Here is a 17,382-nt window from a genome sequence, read left to right as displayed (position 1 = left end):
ATAGTACTTTAGCTACTCCTTTCTGCCCCAGCAGGAGGAAGGACAGTTTCTTCCCGCCCCCCACCCCCACCCCCATCCCTGCAGGACCAGCCCAGCCACTGAGAGATGCTCACAACTCAGCCAGTGAGAGGCCACGACATTTGGATCTCCCAGTTTATTCCAAAGGACTTTTGATGTTTGTAACAGCCTTCCCAGTGGCCGCCTTTCTTCTATCAAAGAGACTTGCTCTCCTTTATTCTCCAGACCTGCCTATGGTTTAGCCGTAGCTTGCCTGTCCCAAGTGGCATCCCTATGCTATTCCCAAATAAACCCATTTTTGCTGGTAAAATTGCTGAAAGTTTATTTTTAGGATTAATATCACTCAGCACTCAGCAGTCCACCATGGGCACCACCTCCAATGGTCCTTCCCCGCCACGCCATCCCATCTCCTCTCCAGCTGAACTCCTAGCACCTGTCATCCCTCTCCCTGCATGGAACGCGGATCCTGTAAGACAGGGACACATCTATCTTATTCACTGGAGTACTTCCAGCCCCTAGAAGACTACCTGGTGTGCAGCAGGAAATAAATGGGTGTTGCACGTATGAATCAACATGAATGAATGCACTGGCCCTCTGTGAATCCCACAGGCTGCTCAGACAATACCAGGGAGGGACTTTTTCCATTCTTTCTGTCCCCCTTTCCAGGACTAACTTGCTTACCTCAAGGTCTCTAGAGAAAGCTCTTCATTAAGGGCCACACAAGGATTAAGCTACCCAGTGGCTCATCACCAAAGCCGTGGGTAAGGCGCAGGTAATCCAGTCTGACGTTAAGGAGCTGTCACGTGCTAAACACGATGCATATTTACTACAACTTTGGGCCAGGGCCTCCATAAGCATGATGTTAGACCAAGAAAAATTCAGGCGGGACCCACACTGACTAGCTCTGCTTTTCTGTACAGCGCATCTCCAACCCCCTGGTGCGCACACACATTCTCTCTCCCGGAGATCAAAGTTCCAGGTGAGTCACCTCCTACCTGTGTCCGATGCCAGATGACAGATGCCCTGGAATGGCCCAGCTTATTCCGGCAGGGTCCTTTATCATAATGGATCAGGAGGAAATCATCCTGCGAGGGAGAGAGAGAGCGGGGTCATGGCAGGTTCCCCTCGGTTCGGTGAGTGAGTCCTGCTGGGGCCGAGTTTCTTTCTTTAGGCCCAAAGCAAGTGGGGGTCTGAGGAGTGGGCGGCAGAGGAAGGACACGCACCCACACACCCACGGCGCTGGGCCGCCCGGCGGGACCTGCGTCCTCCATCCTCCCTAGAGCATTGGCCTTGGGCACTAGAGGGAGCCCTGCTCCAGATGTCAGCCTCTGGTTTCTGCAGGCAGACAATCTCTGTGATGCAGGCTTGTGAACAAGTAGGTCAGAGGCTCGGGGCCCTGGCTCTGTTTGATTCCACGGGAGCACGTCTGCCTTTACATCTTCCTGCCGCCCGCCCGGCAGGATTACCCCTGGATTAGAGGGTTCCCTTGATCTCCAGTTCATCCTCCTCCATTATTGTCGGGCTCCTCACCTGCGACGTGCTTCGTCCTTTCAGCTCAGACCACAAAAGCGCACTCATTACTCAGCAACAACTGGCTCGGGAACCATCTGCCACCTACAATTCCTCCGTCTGAAGTGAGTTCTGACTCACGGAAACACCCTGTTCCTGCTGCCCTCCCCGCGCTCTCGCCTCCCATCCGACCCCCAGTCACTGTCAGGCTCTTGGGAGTTGGGCCCCTCAGCGGGGGTCAATCTCGAACTATGTTCCCAGCTCAGTGCTTGGCACCCCAACCCTGAGCAAGCACCAGCCGAGCATGCAGGAACGGGTCTGCTACCCAACCCCTCTGCTCCCCGCCCACCCAACGCGAAGTACCATTTTCTCTCCTGTTAAATGTACAAAGACACAGCTCAATACACAGTACCAAGGAGGGAGGGGCCCACGGCTGTTTACTCATTTAACGGACGGTGTAAACAGACAGCCTCCTCCTGAGAAAGGAATAAATACATAAGCACCGGGTCCAGTGTCGCTGAGTGCACGGGAAGTCCCTCTTCCGAGAGCCGTGGCATGCCGCGCATTCAGCTTGGCGTCCGGCCCTTAAAATCACCTCTGCTGGAACCCGACTGGGGGGCAAAGTCAGCAAACCCTGCTCTCCTCCCGAGACCAGTGCCAGCCTGCAGTCTGTGGACCGTACAGGGCATCCTCCTGGTGCCACAACGCACAGTGCGCATCATGAAACCCTGGCTTTTCTGGGGTCGCAGCCGGAAGCCTTTGAGGGAGGTTGGAAGTCCCAGCCGGCCACCACCTGCCTCGCCCCCCTTTCCCCGAGTCCCCTCAATTGTGGGAGGAAGCCCAGGCATAAATGAAGAGAAAGCCTCTTCTAGCCGGAGCTTCATCTTCTCTGAAGCTATTTCGGACAACATCTGTCCACCGTGAACCCTTCCTTCCTTGAATTATTTTTTAAGATTGATTGATTGAGCGTGTGAGCGGAGGGAGGGGCAGAGGGAGAGGGAGAATGTCCAGCAGACTCCCCGCTGAGCGCGGAGCCCAACACTGAGCAGGATCCTGAGATCATGACCTCAGCCGAAACCAAGAGTCAGTCGCTTAACGGACTGAGCCACCCAGGCGCCCCTCCTTGAACTCTTAATTATGCTTTCCTTTCTGCTGACATTCACTCGAACACTGAGATTAGCTCATTTTCCATTGCTAGGTCTCGTTTTCCCAGACTGCCTATCCCAACGCCTTGCACCCTAGGCTGCTGAATAGCTTTTGAATTAATTTTGAATTAATTTTCTGAAACACAAACCAAAAAAATGGACAGGGCGATCCCCAGCTCCAGATCATGGGCTTTGCCACTCAGAGGAGTCCACTGGGGCTGGCGTGCTTCCTGAACAGAACGGAAGCTTGTTCAAATGGTACCTTCCACCTAAGATGCTTCTACAGAATATAAATGATTTCATTGTGACTTTAAGTTTATTGGAAACAGCCTTGGGCCGAACAACCCCCAGGACCTGCCAGGTGTATTTCTGTGACAGGGACCCTTTGTCTTGACTATTGTTCAGGGAAGTCTCATTAAGCCCCTGGCTGGAAACAGAAACAATGGAACGTGTAGAAAGCTGCAATCACGGAGATGTTCAAAGATAAAAATAAACCCCCACGGGCCTTTTGTGTCAAACTCTGGCCTGAGGCTTGTCTGACCCCAAACTGGTTTTTTTAGAGACTGAAAGATGAAAGAGTAGATGCTGGTTCGTTCCTCACTCCTTCGGTGCTTTTGGGAAAGGCTGTTAAGTCTTCCTTTGGGAAAGGAAATAATTCCAACTCTCACAGAAAGAAAGCACGTATTAAATAAAATGGGTGTGTGGAACCAACTGTGCAGTGTGGGCACCAAACAATTACCTTAATAAATATCATCTATCTGCCCCCCCGAGAAAATAGAAGAAAGAAAGAAAGTGCGAGTGTCCCTTGCAGCTGTGTGGCCGAGGCTGGGAGGGCATCACAGCAGGGATTCCAGGGAGCACGACGGGCGCACCTGTGAGGATCCAGGCCCGGTGCAGACGGGGGGAATAAGGCGCATGATGGAAGGAAGCAGCCTCACAGGATCTAGAACTCCTTGCCGAGTACAGACGTGCAAGAGAAAGACAAGTGACGTGCATTCCTGTCTTAGAAGCCCGGCAGGCCTCCAGCCAGGTGTTCGGGCACTTGTTTTAAATCACGGTGATCGTCCTGGATTAACTTCCCCCTTGAGAATCTGCTTTCTAAGGCCACAGGGTCCTTTTTCAGCAGCTCTTCGTTTACAAAGACAAACAGGAAACACTTGGCCAGGAGGATGATGACTTTCAAGGTGGAAAAGGGCAGGGTGGTGCCCACGTCCTTAGTTCACGCAGAGTCGGGATTGCCGGGCTTCAGAACTCAGACAGACAGACAGACAGGATGTTTCTCCAGGGACCAGAGCAGGGTCAACAGCCTTGTGTTCCATGAAGACAGCTCCCATTCCTGTAGCTTCATCAAACAGGGCAGTGATCACCGCAGAAACTATACCTTCTGTCAGCCTGTTTCCAATACTTTCCCCCAAAACTCTTCAAGGAGACTGGATAACACAGAATAAAACTGACATTTCCCTTCTGTTCCCCTTCAGGAAAAGCTGTAAGGAGTGGCAAACTGCAGACCAGATACTAGATGATACAACCTAATTTAAAAATCAGTTTTCCCCCTAAAATTGGAACATGGTAAAATACAAAACTATATATATAAAATATAGACAAAGACTATATATATATATAATATAATTTCATACATATATTGTATACATATGTAGTGCACGTATATGAAAACTTTAAGGCCCTAAGGACTTTGTAGTGCTTGAGACATCCTTCTAAACATCTCTTACCACCATACAAGGTCACAGAACACACTTGTTTGGATCTAAGCTAAAGAAGATTAATCTTGCCAAACTGATTTATTAAACTTGCCTTGGATAAGAAAGTGAAACCTCCAGGATGTCAAAAGGGTAATATCTTCCCACGATTTGTTCAGCTACACACGGTTTTACTGTACATTTAGTAATTTTTAGTTAATAAAGGAACAGACTTCTCAAAAAAAAAAAAAAAAAAACCCCAAGAGAAACAATCTATCTAATATTTTAAAAAAGTGACCTTTAAGTTACGACCTATTACCTTCTTTAAGATTCCATCTCAAATAGGCACTTACTTTCTTCCTGACAATCTGTAGGCCCATCCTGAGGACAACAGGCAAACTTTCAACTTAGCCCACTGTTAGGGACCCTTCCTCCTTCAGCTTGGCAGCCCTGAGAAGTTGGCCCTTCTCGGCCTCAGGAGCTAAGCTGACTGCTCTGATGTGGCCCCCAGGAGGGACACTTCCCCCGACCAATGCTTTGATGTCACAGAGGTAGGGAAGCAGGGGCAGGCTGGACCACCGAACTCCTGACAAGGTAAAGCAGGGATCTGTGGCAACCCTCCTTTATTTTAGTTAGATCTTAATGGCTTAATACTATTTTTGGAAGAGGTGGACACAGTGGTCCTTGCTGCATAAGACAGATATATATAAATACATAGGACACATGACTTGATTTGCTTTGACAGTCACTAACCACAATGATTTTAACAGATTATTTCTGCTACTTAACAGAGTTTTAAAAACCTATGTACAGGGGCACCTGGGTGGCGCAATTAGTTAAGCATCTGACTCTAGGTTTTGGCTCAGGTCATGATCTCAGGGTCATGAGGTGGAGCCCGGTGTCAGGTCCGCACTGAGCATGGAGTCTGCTTAAGATTCTTTCTCCCTCTCCCTTTGCCCTTCCCCACCGCATGCACACTTTCTCTCAAATAAATAAATCTTAAAAAAAAAAAAAAAAAAGCCCATGTACAAATAAACTCTTCTAAAACTAAAGTCAGAATGTCATCACTTTGGCAAGATGCCCTTTCTCCCAATATGGGTGAAGAAGGAAAACGTGGAACCGAAAAGAAGTGTCCTTTACATCTGGCCTTAAAGCTCCAGAAAAAAACAGGTGCTTTGCTCCCAGCAGGAACTTAGCACGTGCAGAGACACTGGGGTACAGAGCGTTTGGGAAACACTCAGCACAGGGCATGCCTGCGAGAAGGTGGTCATATGGGGCTGGGAACTTCCATTCTGTCAGATGGCTCAGAGTGTGTGTTTTTCTGCCCTGAAGGTGACAGAAGCTGACCAAAGTAACTGTGCCCTCACCATCCCGTTTCCCTGTCTGGCCCCTGCCTCTGTTTATCCTTCCTATTCCACTAACAGCCCCTGCTATGTGCACTGCATGTTTACATCCCCCCCAGATTCATATATGTTGAAGCCGAATCCCCCAGGCCCCATGTGATGATATCTGAAGTGGGGTTTTTGGGAGGTGGTTAGGTTCCCATGAGGTCAGGAGATGGGTAGGTACCCCATGATGGGATTAGTGTCCTTATACAATGAGGGGGAGACACCAATTTCTCTCTCCGCCACGTGGGGCCATAGGGAACATAGTGAGAAGGTGGCCATCTGTAAACCAAGAGGAGGGTTCTCTTGTCTCTCTTGGCCCTGAGGTCAAATGCCAAGAACCAAATCTGCTGGCACCCTAATCTTGGGCTACCATTTATTCTTCCAGAGCTGTGAGGAATAAATGCCTGTTTTTCAGCTCCCACTCTCTGGTATTCTGTTACAGCAGACTGAGCCAAGACGGTCCCCACAGATAAAACCTAAGATCCTAAGACCCCATCCACCTGAGCTGAATCCTAAGCCTGAGCTGACCTTCTGCTCCCCAGAACTCCTTCTGGTACCACTGCACTTGATGAGCTCATACTTTCATAAGCACAGAAAAACATCTAATAATGTTATTTCTGTTTCCCAGGCACATTCTCTAAGCTCTTTAGGAAATGGCTAGGGTGTTTCCCACTGCAAGTCTGAACCTCAAAGCCAAGCTCAAGGCTGTACTCACGTCCAGAGACTCGAGGCAGTACCAGCAGAAGGCGTGTTTGCAGTTCTTACACATCATCTGGGCGCACCCTTCGTCCCGCTCGATGTAGACCTTGCACTTGGGGCAGCGCTTGATGGGCGCGTCGTCCTCCTCCAGTTTGAAAGCAGAGCTGCAGGAGAGATTCCATCATCGCGAGGCTCAGCGGGACCCCGCGGGGGGGGCGGGGGGAGGGGCCCTGTCAGCACCAGCAAGGCTAAAACTGTTAGTGCAACTCTAAGGGGCCAAGGCCACTTGTTATTCAATGTTATAAAATGAAACTAAGGCTCCATAAAACAATCGCCAAAAAAAACCTGTGGATCAGCCAGTTGGATTTAAGGGGAAAAAAGCAATATTGGTATGTATTTAAGTTTAGATATGTGTAGACAAAAGAAATTATGACAAAGGCTTATAGAGAAGGTGTCTGCGTCATGGGGTGATGGTCAAATCTTATGTCTTCATTCATATATTTGTATAATTTCCAAAGGATCGATGATAATTTTTATGCACTTTGCTATTGTCAGAAAAAAATAAATGTTACAAAAACATGCTCATCGATCAGTTAGATCTACTGGGCCTGTCTTTACAGAATCACTTTCCTGAGAAGTCTGGCTTGCAGCGGTTGGCGTGATGGGCTGTTAGCCCGGGGTCACGTGCTGGCGCTATGCAGACTGGCCGTGTCTGGGCCTCGGGCCTCTCAGGGCGAGCATGCTGGAAGATCACACACGACAGCGCACCGCAGCATCGAGCATGGGTGAAGCTGGCCGATAAATGACAGCAATCATTCTATGCTGCTAATAAAGAGATGACATGGATATTTTGGTGTGACTCCGGAAGAATGTCCATCCTATGCCATTAAATTTAAAAAGAAAGCTAAAAAATATGTGCATGAGAACATGTGGATGAAAAAATGGTAAACTGCTACAAGCAGTTATCACTATAGGAACACATCTGCTGTATTATCTGAACTCACTGCATCAGTCCAACATCACCAGGAGAAAAATGATCTCCCACTGGAGTGAGCAGCCCTTCTAGAACCTAATGCACTCATGAGCATACATGCACTGAAAGCGAGCAAATTCTGGCATTTGGAGTGCATTCTGGTGGAAGGATCTTCCACAAGCATCATGGTAAATATAACGATTAAAATCGTTTGACTTTAGTATGAGCTATCTGATAATGAGGGGAGGCGCCTCCTCAGTGAGGCGTGGGCTCCAGCTGAATGCGGTTCTGGGCTGTTCACCAGGAGGTGGTGACCAGTGAGGACATGGCGGCAGGAGGCAGAGTGTCCTCGCGCGAGGAGCATGGGGTCCAGAGACAGACAAGCTCCAGCCGTGCGGCTCAGGTATCAGCAGCGTGCAGTGTGCCCATCCCATCCGCTGCTCGGAGTGCACCTCAGGGTGCAGCGAAGCTTGAACGGGTTTCCGTGCACATGGTACACAACCCAGAACCTGGCAGGGGGCAGTCAGCACTCAGCAAGTGGCAGTTATCGCAGTCTCTCTGAGGGGCACACTCTCCCCTGCTCCAATTCTTGTCTAATGTGAAGGCAAAACACACAGCAAGCTGGCTGCACAGGACACGACTCCGAATGAGCCAGGGCAGTCAGACGCAAGTGCCCCCAGCGGGCCCCGGGAACACAGTCAGCTCCACACCATCACAAGCTGTGCCCTCCTGCAGATTGCTGCAAAGAGCCCCCAGTCACGAGGCACCAAATCCAGAGACTGAGGGGGGCTATTGGGTTAGATAACATTGTTTCAGTTTGAAAGCCAGTTGTGACCTTAAAGTAATGGAACTAATTTCCTCATGTGATTCATAAGCTCATTTCGAAGGAAATTCCATGAATGGGGGCAGTGTATCGGTGGGGAATGAAGACCATCTCTTCTCAGGGAGACGTTAAAATGGGAACAGTTCAAATATTTAAGTGCTGGTGTGGTGTGGCGTGCCTAGAAATTCACGTGGTATGGACGACAGTTTTCAAACATCTCCCGGCATCTGAATTATATTTCAAGTTATTATTAATAACAGCCCTTACTATAAACTCAAATTTATGAAAGTAGATAAGGCGTCTTTGACCACTTCAAGACCTTCACGGGGCAGACACATCGTAGTGACTGAAGCTGGTCAGGTGGTGGTTGGGAGCATGGCTTAAGGGAAGATGGAACGTAAGACAACCCTACTACATGGAAATAGGAGGTAAGCGATTCATCCCGGCATCTGAGTGCTGGCTGGATGCCAAGATCCGGGGTGACAAAGCTCAAGCAGGCGCAGGCCATGATGTGGGGAGCTCAGCCTACTGGAGGAATCGGCCGCACACGCAGATGACCTCCAGCGCAGTGTGGCTGGTGTTGTGACCAATACAGACCATCTCCAGTGAGGGGCCCAGACGGTGGGGTCAGCAGCTCTGCCCTGGGATCGGGGTAGCCTGACGAAGGACGGACGTGAGCCTTGTATTTGAGGACGGCAAGGAGTCTCCAGGGAAAGGAGGGTGGTGAGGGGCAGGCACAGGCTCAAACGTGCAGACTCGGGAGAGGAAGGATGGGCCAAGAGGCTCTCTGCGCAGGGGGAGCTGCGGGGAGTGGGAGCAGGGCAGCAGAACGGGGAGAGGAAAACAGGGAGCAGCTGGTGACCACACCTTTGGGTGGCCGGTGGGAGTCCCTCGATCGAGAACGCGGCTGCAGCAGGCGCAGGGCCAACACCATCTTGGGGAACCCATCTGTGCTACAGACTTTATAGGACACAAATAGCTGAATATTACCAATTCCTTCTGATTCATCCTACTTAACTTTAAGGTACATACACTGATGCTGCAGTGTCCACCTGGACATCGGCCTGAGGGTCGGACCAGGCGACGAGAGGGCAGAGATGCAGCCATGTTTCCCCCGCTCTTCTAGGGAAGTGCAGGCCCTTGCTCTCAGGCACCTGGAAACCTGTTTTTGGCGATCCCTTTGGTATTTGTAGCTACTGGCCACCTACTCTTGTCCCTGTCCCCGTCTCAGGTCGCCTTCCACACCATGGAGTCTTGGAAAACTCTAGGTACGATGTGACTTCAAACTCCTGACGGTAATAGGCCATCCATTGGTTTGTCTTTCCGGACAGGCCGAGCGCAGTCAGCTTCCTTTGCACCATTAAAACGCCACTGCTTTGCACAGTACCTGACACACCATCAGTTCTCAAAAATAATCAACCCACCCACCCGCCCGCCCAGGTCTAAATGAGGCTCAAGAGGAAGAGACTGATCCAGAGGCAGTCATGTCTCCGGAGACACATGCAAGGAGCAGCGGCCTCCTTCTCTTCCTCCTCTCCAGCCCTCCGCCCACGCCTTCCGCCGGAGCTGTGCGGAGGGTACCTGGTCTCTCCGGGAAGGAAGGTGATCGGCAAGGTCTCCGGGCAGCCTTGGCCAGGGTGCCAGCTGGCTTTGCAGGCGGAGCAGAATTCCATGTCACAGGCTTTGCACTGCACCAGCTGCGGGGTCTGCAGCCCCATCTCCTGCAGCTGGCACACGGCCTGGCAGGCGGAAGCCGGGCACCAAGTCCGACAGGGGTCCAGGAGCACCTCTAGCACAGGGAGACAAAAATGGGCAAGTCAACGTCTGCACACGAAGGATCTCATGGGGTGTTCGGACTGAGGGATCACATCAGCGCGTGGCTTCACATTTTTAACACTCTTTCTATGTCCTTCACGACCTGGTGCCTGTCTGGCTCTTTCTCCTCCCCTCCTCTCGCTCCCCATTTCCGATCCCACCCAAAGCACACCCAGTGTCCTTTAGAGATGCTGCTGCCTGCACCCAGAATGCTGGTGGCTCCCAGGAAGCACCCCCCCACCCCTGACGGCCGGTCTGGGTTTCCTGTGAGTGCCCACAGGCCATGGTCCAGGTGCGCCTTCTGCTTCTTTGTTCACCTCCCCAGGGCGCAGCATCCTGAAGTCAGGCCCACGTCTTCAGTCTTGGGCCTCACAGTCTGGCCCAGTGCAAGGCACACAGCGGGTCCTCGGACAACGTTTGGTAAGGAGGATGGAAAGAAAGGAGGGAAGGAATGTGGCCAAATTCTTCTCATCAAATGACTCATTTGCCTAAGGCTGTTCCCCCTCCCAAATTTAAACCTAAGCCATGAATTAACTCCTGTGTGAAATGGCCAGGTTGCCTCTCCACGTGGAGGCCAAGCTGCTAAGAAGCCCCATTATAGGAAGTTAGTGATGGAGTTTATTTTGAAAAACAGGATACCCTCCCATTTCCACTCCTGATTAGTCCCGAGCTGCCCTTCTTCGTGAACCCGATTAATCGTTTCATTCACCGCCTGTCCGGGGTGACACTGAATCCTCAGCGAGGGGCAGTGGCAGGGAGAACCTGACGGGAAACGACACAATGCTGAGGCTCTGCCAAAAAGCTATCACAGGCCAAAGGATTGGGGTCATTTTCAAAGGCCTTCAAGTAGGCCACTGGTTTCGAAGCTTTTCAGCCGTGGCTATGGGGAAGGAACCGGAGACCACTGGATTCTGCCAGGGAAACTTGGAAGGCAATGAAAGGGACTTGTGAGCTTCCTGGCCATGTGACGGACCAACAGCCAGGGGTGGGTTAAGTTCACCTGCGTCGAAAACGGGATTTGCACGCACTGGGATCTACCACTGCCTGGGGGCTGGATGCGGGCTGGACGTGCGCCCAGACGTCACCTACACGGGCTGCCACAAAACACACGTAGGTGTGCCATGTTCCCCAATTAAATGGGAAGCCAGATTCAACCCTCTAGGAATAAGCTGTGTCAGGTACAGCCCTGAAAACAGTCTTCTATTCCAGGAACGAGAAAGCATTTTCTGCAAAGGAGCAGACAGTGAGTATATTTTAGTCTTTGAGAGTCATGCGGTCTGTCTCCACCGACTCAGCTCTGCTATTGTAGCACAAAAGCAGCCATGCTGATCCGTAAATGAGTGTCCCAATAAAACTTTATTTACAATGCCAAGCCATGGGCCGGCCCACTCTGGGCCCACTGGCCAAAGCTGACCCACTCCTGCTCTAATCTAACTCCTCCTCGACCTGTTGTTTGGAAGGGAGAATTAATCAATGGCAGGAAACTATCAAACTGGTAGGTCTAGGGAAGATTTAGTAGAACCTGCTAATATAAAGGATCTCTGGAATCCAGGAAAATGTGCTCCTTTTTAACTGACCTTCATTACAGTAATGTAAAACCTTCATGATGTTCCTAATGGTGAGTGAATGAGGAGAATTAGCTCTTGTCATTAGCTGAGTTTCAGGGTCTGCTTTTCTAGGAATGTTTGCGGCCATCAGATCTGGGGGTGGCTGTGGGGCAACGAAGTGGTTGCCCCCGAGGCACATGTGTGGGGAGCTCACCTGAGCCTAGGGGACAGGAGAAAGGAGGAGGGAGAGAAGCCCTCCATGGAGGTCCCCACCCTGGGGAATGAAAGCGAGGCAGGTGACCCCGCTGCACTCCCCTCCCTGGTCTGATTCACCTCCTCATCACGGTCCCCACACGGCTCCCTGTATTTGGTGCTAATGAGTGCTCTGGGGGAGCCCAGCCTCGCCCCAGCTAGATTTTGGGGTCCCCTATGAGCACAGCACCTACGAAGGGCAATGCAGGGTGCAGGCACTTAGCACGCTAACCACCACACAACACGGGGAGAGAGGTCCTCAGCCTGCTCTGTTCTCTTCCATCTCGACACCGTGGTCAGTGCTGGTCTGTCTGAGAGCATTGGCAAGCACGCTGCCCTTACACGGACCCTGCGGGATCCCCCTGCTCCGGGCCCCGGCCTCTACCGTGAGGAGTCTGCGGCGTCAGGGAGGGCGGCACTCACTCCCGCACCTCGTGGCCACGACCCACCTCCAACTCCCTCTCCTGGCACAGCGAAGGCAGTTACTAGGCTGCCTCATCGGCAGAGGCCCAGTTATATTAAGGAGCGCAGGGCAAGGAGACCTAGTTAAGGTTTCCATGGTAATGACTTAAATTTTGTGACTTTTGTCCTCGTGGAGCTGTGACAGGAACTGCCTGTCCCCGGGGGAGAGATTTGCTATCAGAGAGGAAAAGGGCAAAGAATCTGTCCCAACCGGCCGAAGGCGAACACCGTTCCCCTGAGGCCAGGACACCTCAAACCCTGCGAATACAGCCCCCAGGGCTCTTCCCGTGGACTTGTACTAACATTCCCATCATCACTCCCATGCCGAATTCCGCCAGCTGGCGTACAAGACAGGAAACGATCAGTAAGAAAATCCACACTGGGGAGCACCAGGGAGCTCTTCTTTTCGGGAAGCATGTAAGTACAGACATCTAGGGCTATGGATCACATATATACCTAACGATATATATTAGGCACATTGTATCTTCGATACATTGTATCTAATGTCTTACGTAGACACGTCTGGGTAGAGCATAGGTCTTCAAACAAGGCCAGCAGCCTATTTTCTGGCACACCTTAGAAACTAATCTCATCTTCCATCTCCCCAAGACACATTAGTCATAGATAAAGGAAGCAGGTCCCTAATAGCTCTGCTTATAAAAAGGCCCAAGACTTTTTAAAAAGGTGCTTTTCTTTTTAAAGTGGTTTTCTTGGCGAAGCGTGCTAAGAGAGATGGGGTTCTGACTCTCACTACGCAGCTGACCAGGCCCGCGCTCCAGCCGCAGCAGCCCCATGGCAGCGCATCCATCCCACCCTGTGGGGACTCCCGGCCCCAGTCAGGCCTGCTTACGGATGGAGCAGCTCAGCAAGTGAGTTCATCTCTCTGGGCTTTACTCTCGAGGAAAGCACCGACACCACGCAGGACAAGCCCTGATGTCAGCATTCCTCGGACCTGCTGTCCCAAGGATAAAGAGCCCAGGAGGCTGCAGTCCCCGCCTCTGGATGGCAGGAGCCTCAGGAGTGAGGAACAGGGAAAAAACACCTGCAGCCTCTCAGGGTGACTGCTCAGCCAAGAGCACAGGCGAAGCCTGGTGGGGTGTGCAAGGGAGTGAGCCCCCTGCAGAGCCTGCCCCCAGAGGCCTCTGGAGTCTGCCACAGGGGCAGGTGGGCACTCGGGAAGAAAAACAAGCCCACAGCTTCCTTGCCAAAGATGCCAACTGGAGGAGTGGGGGAGAGGAGATGAAAATCAAGCTTGCAATACCTGAAACTAATATAACGTTGTGTGTCAACCGTACTCCCAATTTAAAGAAAGATCAAGGCTGTTACATGAGAGGAGATGTGCTAAGACCCAACGGAGACAATGTTTGCAACTTAAACCGATTAGGAACTAAGTGTTGTCAGAGGGCCTGGGAGCTGGGTTCTCTTCCCGGGGCGGCCTCCCTGACTGCATTTCAAAACCAGAAAAGACTGAAACTCACCTTCTGATCACATCTCAAAACTTGTTTGATGTACTTGCTGGAAGCAATCACTTTACTTTAGCTCCAACATTTTAACATTTCATTCAGACAGGTCTTTGGTCATATTAAGTCTGAGTTCATTTTGTGTTTTTGTTGCTTTTCACATAGTGCTAGCAAAATGTTCTCAAATAATAGGCTTGAGAGATTTTGTTCACCTAAGTCAAGTTGGCCTCATTTTTATGCAAAGTTTAAAAAAAAAAAATCCCTGGCTGAGCCAAAGCACTTGAAATTACAAAATATTTGAAAGCACAAAGTTGAAATTATTAGGTAGAAAAATTTATCCAGCTGCATTTTTAAATGAAATTCAAGGTCAGAGAAAGTTAATTTTCTTATAACCCAAATAACTACCAGTTTCTGTCTAGATTCTCTCTGGAAAATATCTTCAGAAGAGCCTGAAAGTCTCAGAAATCCAAATTAATCAATTTTATAGCTCTACGTGCTGACTTCTGTATCACATGGTATTACATTTAAACTATAAACCACCCCAAACCAAATGATATATGCCATTTAAATAAAAGAGCTCTTGAAAACAATTTCAATGTCATCAGAAACCTGTTTCATTTTTTTAAGCTGGCCACACACTGCCTTTTTTTTTAGAAGTAACCCTCAAGAGGAAATGCAACTATCTTTAGCCTTTCTTTAAAAAAAAGGAAGGAAAGAAAGACCTTTGCACATTCAGCTAAGCTAGGAATCTCCTGATCCTTTCCTCTGCTCTATTCTGCGTTCTTCCCATCTTGAGTGTTTTCCTGTAAACGTGCAGCCCAGGGCTGCATCTCAGTAATGAGCGTCTGATGCAGAGGAGGCAGGGAGCGGGGAGAGCGCACTTGAACGATTACAGTCTGAGCTGAAAAGGTCAGAGTTTGGATGTGGTGTCTTCACAGTAAAATTGTGCCTAAGGAGCATCATCTAAACATGTCTGTTATTATGCTCCTTTTCAGGTGAGCCCAAGGTCCAGGATATACATGAGAATGAAGCCAGATGGAAGCCACTGACTCTTTAAAACATCATTTTATGACCTTGGCACACTTCAGAGAGCCAAGCCAAAGACCAGTCCTGGGCATCCAACACGTTTCAATGCTTGGCAAGGCCACCTTGAAAATGTCACCTCCGCTCCGCCCATGCCACACAGTGCTCCTGGGGAACCCTGAGGTCTGTGGCAGGCCTGGCTCCTGCCAAGAGGGTGTGCAGGACACCCCGGAGGCAGGGGCAGATCTGGTCCCCACTGCTACCAGAAGTGGGGGCAAATTGGTCCGCCTCTGTGGGGGCCACGCTAACAGAAGGGGACAAGCTTGCAGGGCCTTCGGGATCCTTACTGAGACAAGGGACTCGGGACTCGGGACCCGGCACCCACGCGTCCAGACGCGCCCCAGGTGCAAATAAATGCACAGGGAACACTCTCCTGTCAGGATGCCGGTCATTACACTTTCACCCACGCGTGGCCTCCCAACTTCCTTCTGCCCCTTTGGATCTTTTAAATTCTGCACCGTCTAAGAATTTAGTCCCCAAACTATTAGCCATAATCCGGCTGCAGAATAATCGTGCCCCATGAGGGTCAGATCGCTTTAAACCACTCCCTAAACCCAAATCCCTGCAAACGAGTTGTGTTTCAGGATTCCTTCTTATTGCCACATGGAACCCCAACAAAGGCCTTCCACCTGGGAGCTCTGCAGAGAACTCAAAATGACCACGACATCTCAGAAATCTAATTTACATCGATGCTTTCACCTCCACTGCAGCCAAAGGATGGACAATCCTATCCCCCAAAAGCGCTCCCCGCGACGTGCCTGCCGCTACTCCACCACGGGAATCGTAACCCGCTAACCCGCCTGGGCACCTACCTCTTTCAAATTGTAGCTTTTTGTATCTTTGCATAATTTCAGCAGCGACCATGCACTCAATCTAAGAAGAAAAAAACACAAACAGGAAGTATGACAAGCTGTGGGCTAGAACACAGCCCAGGTCGGCCTCAGCAGAGCCCACGACCCCCAGCGGAGCTACGCAGGACGCCCGTGCACCCGTTAAAAACCAGATTTGTTCAGGGGGCGCCTGGGTGGCTCAGTTGGTTAAGCCACTGCCTTCGGCTCAGGTCATGATCCTGGAGTCCCGGGATCGAGTCCCGCAATCGGGCTCCCTGCTCGGCGGGGAGTCTGCTTCTCCCTCTGACCCTCCCCCTTCTCATGCTCTCTCTATCTCATTCTCTCTCAAATAAATAAATAAAATCTTTAAAAAAAAAAAAAAAAAAAACAGATTTGTTCAGATGCTCGTGCCTCGTCCTCCTGCAGATGGCCCTGTTTAGGGCAGGCCGCATCGGGGCAGCTGATCGCAGTTTCTAGTCCTTCTTTGATCAAGAGCTCGACATACTGTTTCAGGCACTGAAAAAAAACAAAGAACAGAGAAGTGTCTGTCAACATGTTTATTCCTTAAGGGCGAAGACCCTGAAATACATAATCCAGCACACCACCTATTTTCACTATTTTCCTATTTTCACTGTGTAGCCCAGAGTGACCACCAAAGTGCTGTTCACTCGACGAGTATTCCAGGCCACAGAACAAAGGCTGCGGGTGGGGTCCCTGCACACAAGTTCAGCAAATACCACACCAGTGCATCTCACAGTAGGAGGAAAGGAGGAGAGGGAGGTCGGGAAGGAGCATTTCTCAAATGCCTATCAGACGCCAGGCACTGTACTCAATCCTTCCTATTCCATTGTTTCACGTACACCTAAGATCATTCTTACAGGAAAGGGAGGACAGTTGCACCTTTCAGGTGTGAATAGAGTCACTGAAGAAGGGGCTTGCCGGCTGAGCCAGACAGCAAGGGCAGAGCCCCAACTCAAGCCCGGCCTGGCTCAACTCGGAAATGCCCCTGCGCTCCCCGAGAACCTGCAGATGCCAATCCTCACCCCTGACACCCCACTTCCCAGCAGTTACTTACTACAACTGCACCTACTTGAAGGACTGCTCAAAGTCTCGGGTCAGACAGACAAAGTGGGAGACACAGTAGAGTTCTATGGAGGAGGATGAGGTCGTACACAGTACCGATTTACTCCTGCCTCAGTCTACGAGCCTGGGAAGCCCACACTCCCCTGAAGAGCACATTATGAAGCACAATTAGAAGAAAAGACATGGCCTCCCCTGGTAGGCTCACTACCAAAAGTAAAATGAGACAGACTTTGAAACGCTCATAGGAGAACTCAAAGAGCACAGAAACTGTGGCCATTAGGTGGAGAAACCAGCGAAAACCATCTCAACAGCATCCCCATATCAACCTGCAATCACAGCCCCAGTCCAGCATTTGGGGTTCATGATGCCAACACCACTGTTATATTAGCACTATTAAGAATAATCGTGATTCGGGGCACCTGGGTGGCTCAGTCGGTTAAGCATCTGCCTTTGGTTCAGGTCATGATCTCGGGGTCCCGGGATAGAGTCCCCCATCAGGCTCCCCGCTCAGCAAGGAGCCTGCTTCTCCCTTTCTCTCTGCCTCTCCCCTGCTTGTGCTCTCTCTCTCTCTTACTTCCACAGTCTCTCTCGAATAAAT

General features: G+C 50.6%; 1 protein-coding gene across 11 annotated transcripts in view; it reads right to left on the bottom strand.

The window, feature by feature from the left end:
* The window catches only part of LOC118007349 (E3 ubiquitin-protein ligase RNF144A), a 184,252-nt gene that overhangs the window by 84,201 nt on the left and 82,669 nt on the right, over positions 1–17,382 (bottom strand). For 9 of the 11 annotated variants that reach the window (XM_035000398.1, XM_035000394.1, XM_035000397.1 and 6 more), the window contains 5 exons: positions 16,113–16,217; positions 15,684–15,744; positions 9,834–10,041; positions 6,473–6,620; positions 1,014–1,103 (listed from right to left, as the gene is read on the bottom strand). In XM_035000398.1, the coding sequence (XP_034856289.1) occupies positions 1,014–1,103; positions 6,473–6,620; positions 9,834–10,041; positions 15,684–15,744; positions 16,113–16,217 (612 nt within the window). Of the gene's footprint in view, positions 1–1,013; positions 1,104–3,544; positions 4,009–6,472; positions 6,621–8,243; positions 9,054–9,833; positions 10,042–15,683; positions 15,745–16,112; positions 16,218–17,382 lie in introns of those variants that run through there. The other 2 variants (XR_004678385.1, XM_035000389.1) reach the window with 2 other exon arrangements.

Source organism: Mirounga leonina, unplaced genomic scaffold (genome assembly GCF_011800145.1).
Source record: "Mirounga leonina isolate KUSES-001 unplaced genomic scaffold, KU_Mleo_1.0 Mir_118, whole genome shotgun sequence".
Taxonomy (NCBI): Eukaryota; Metazoa; Chordata; class Mammalia; order Carnivora; family Phocidae; genus Mirounga; species Mirounga leonina.
Note: the sequence above shows the minus strand (reverse complement) of the source record. Positions and strands in the feature narration are given on the sequence as shown.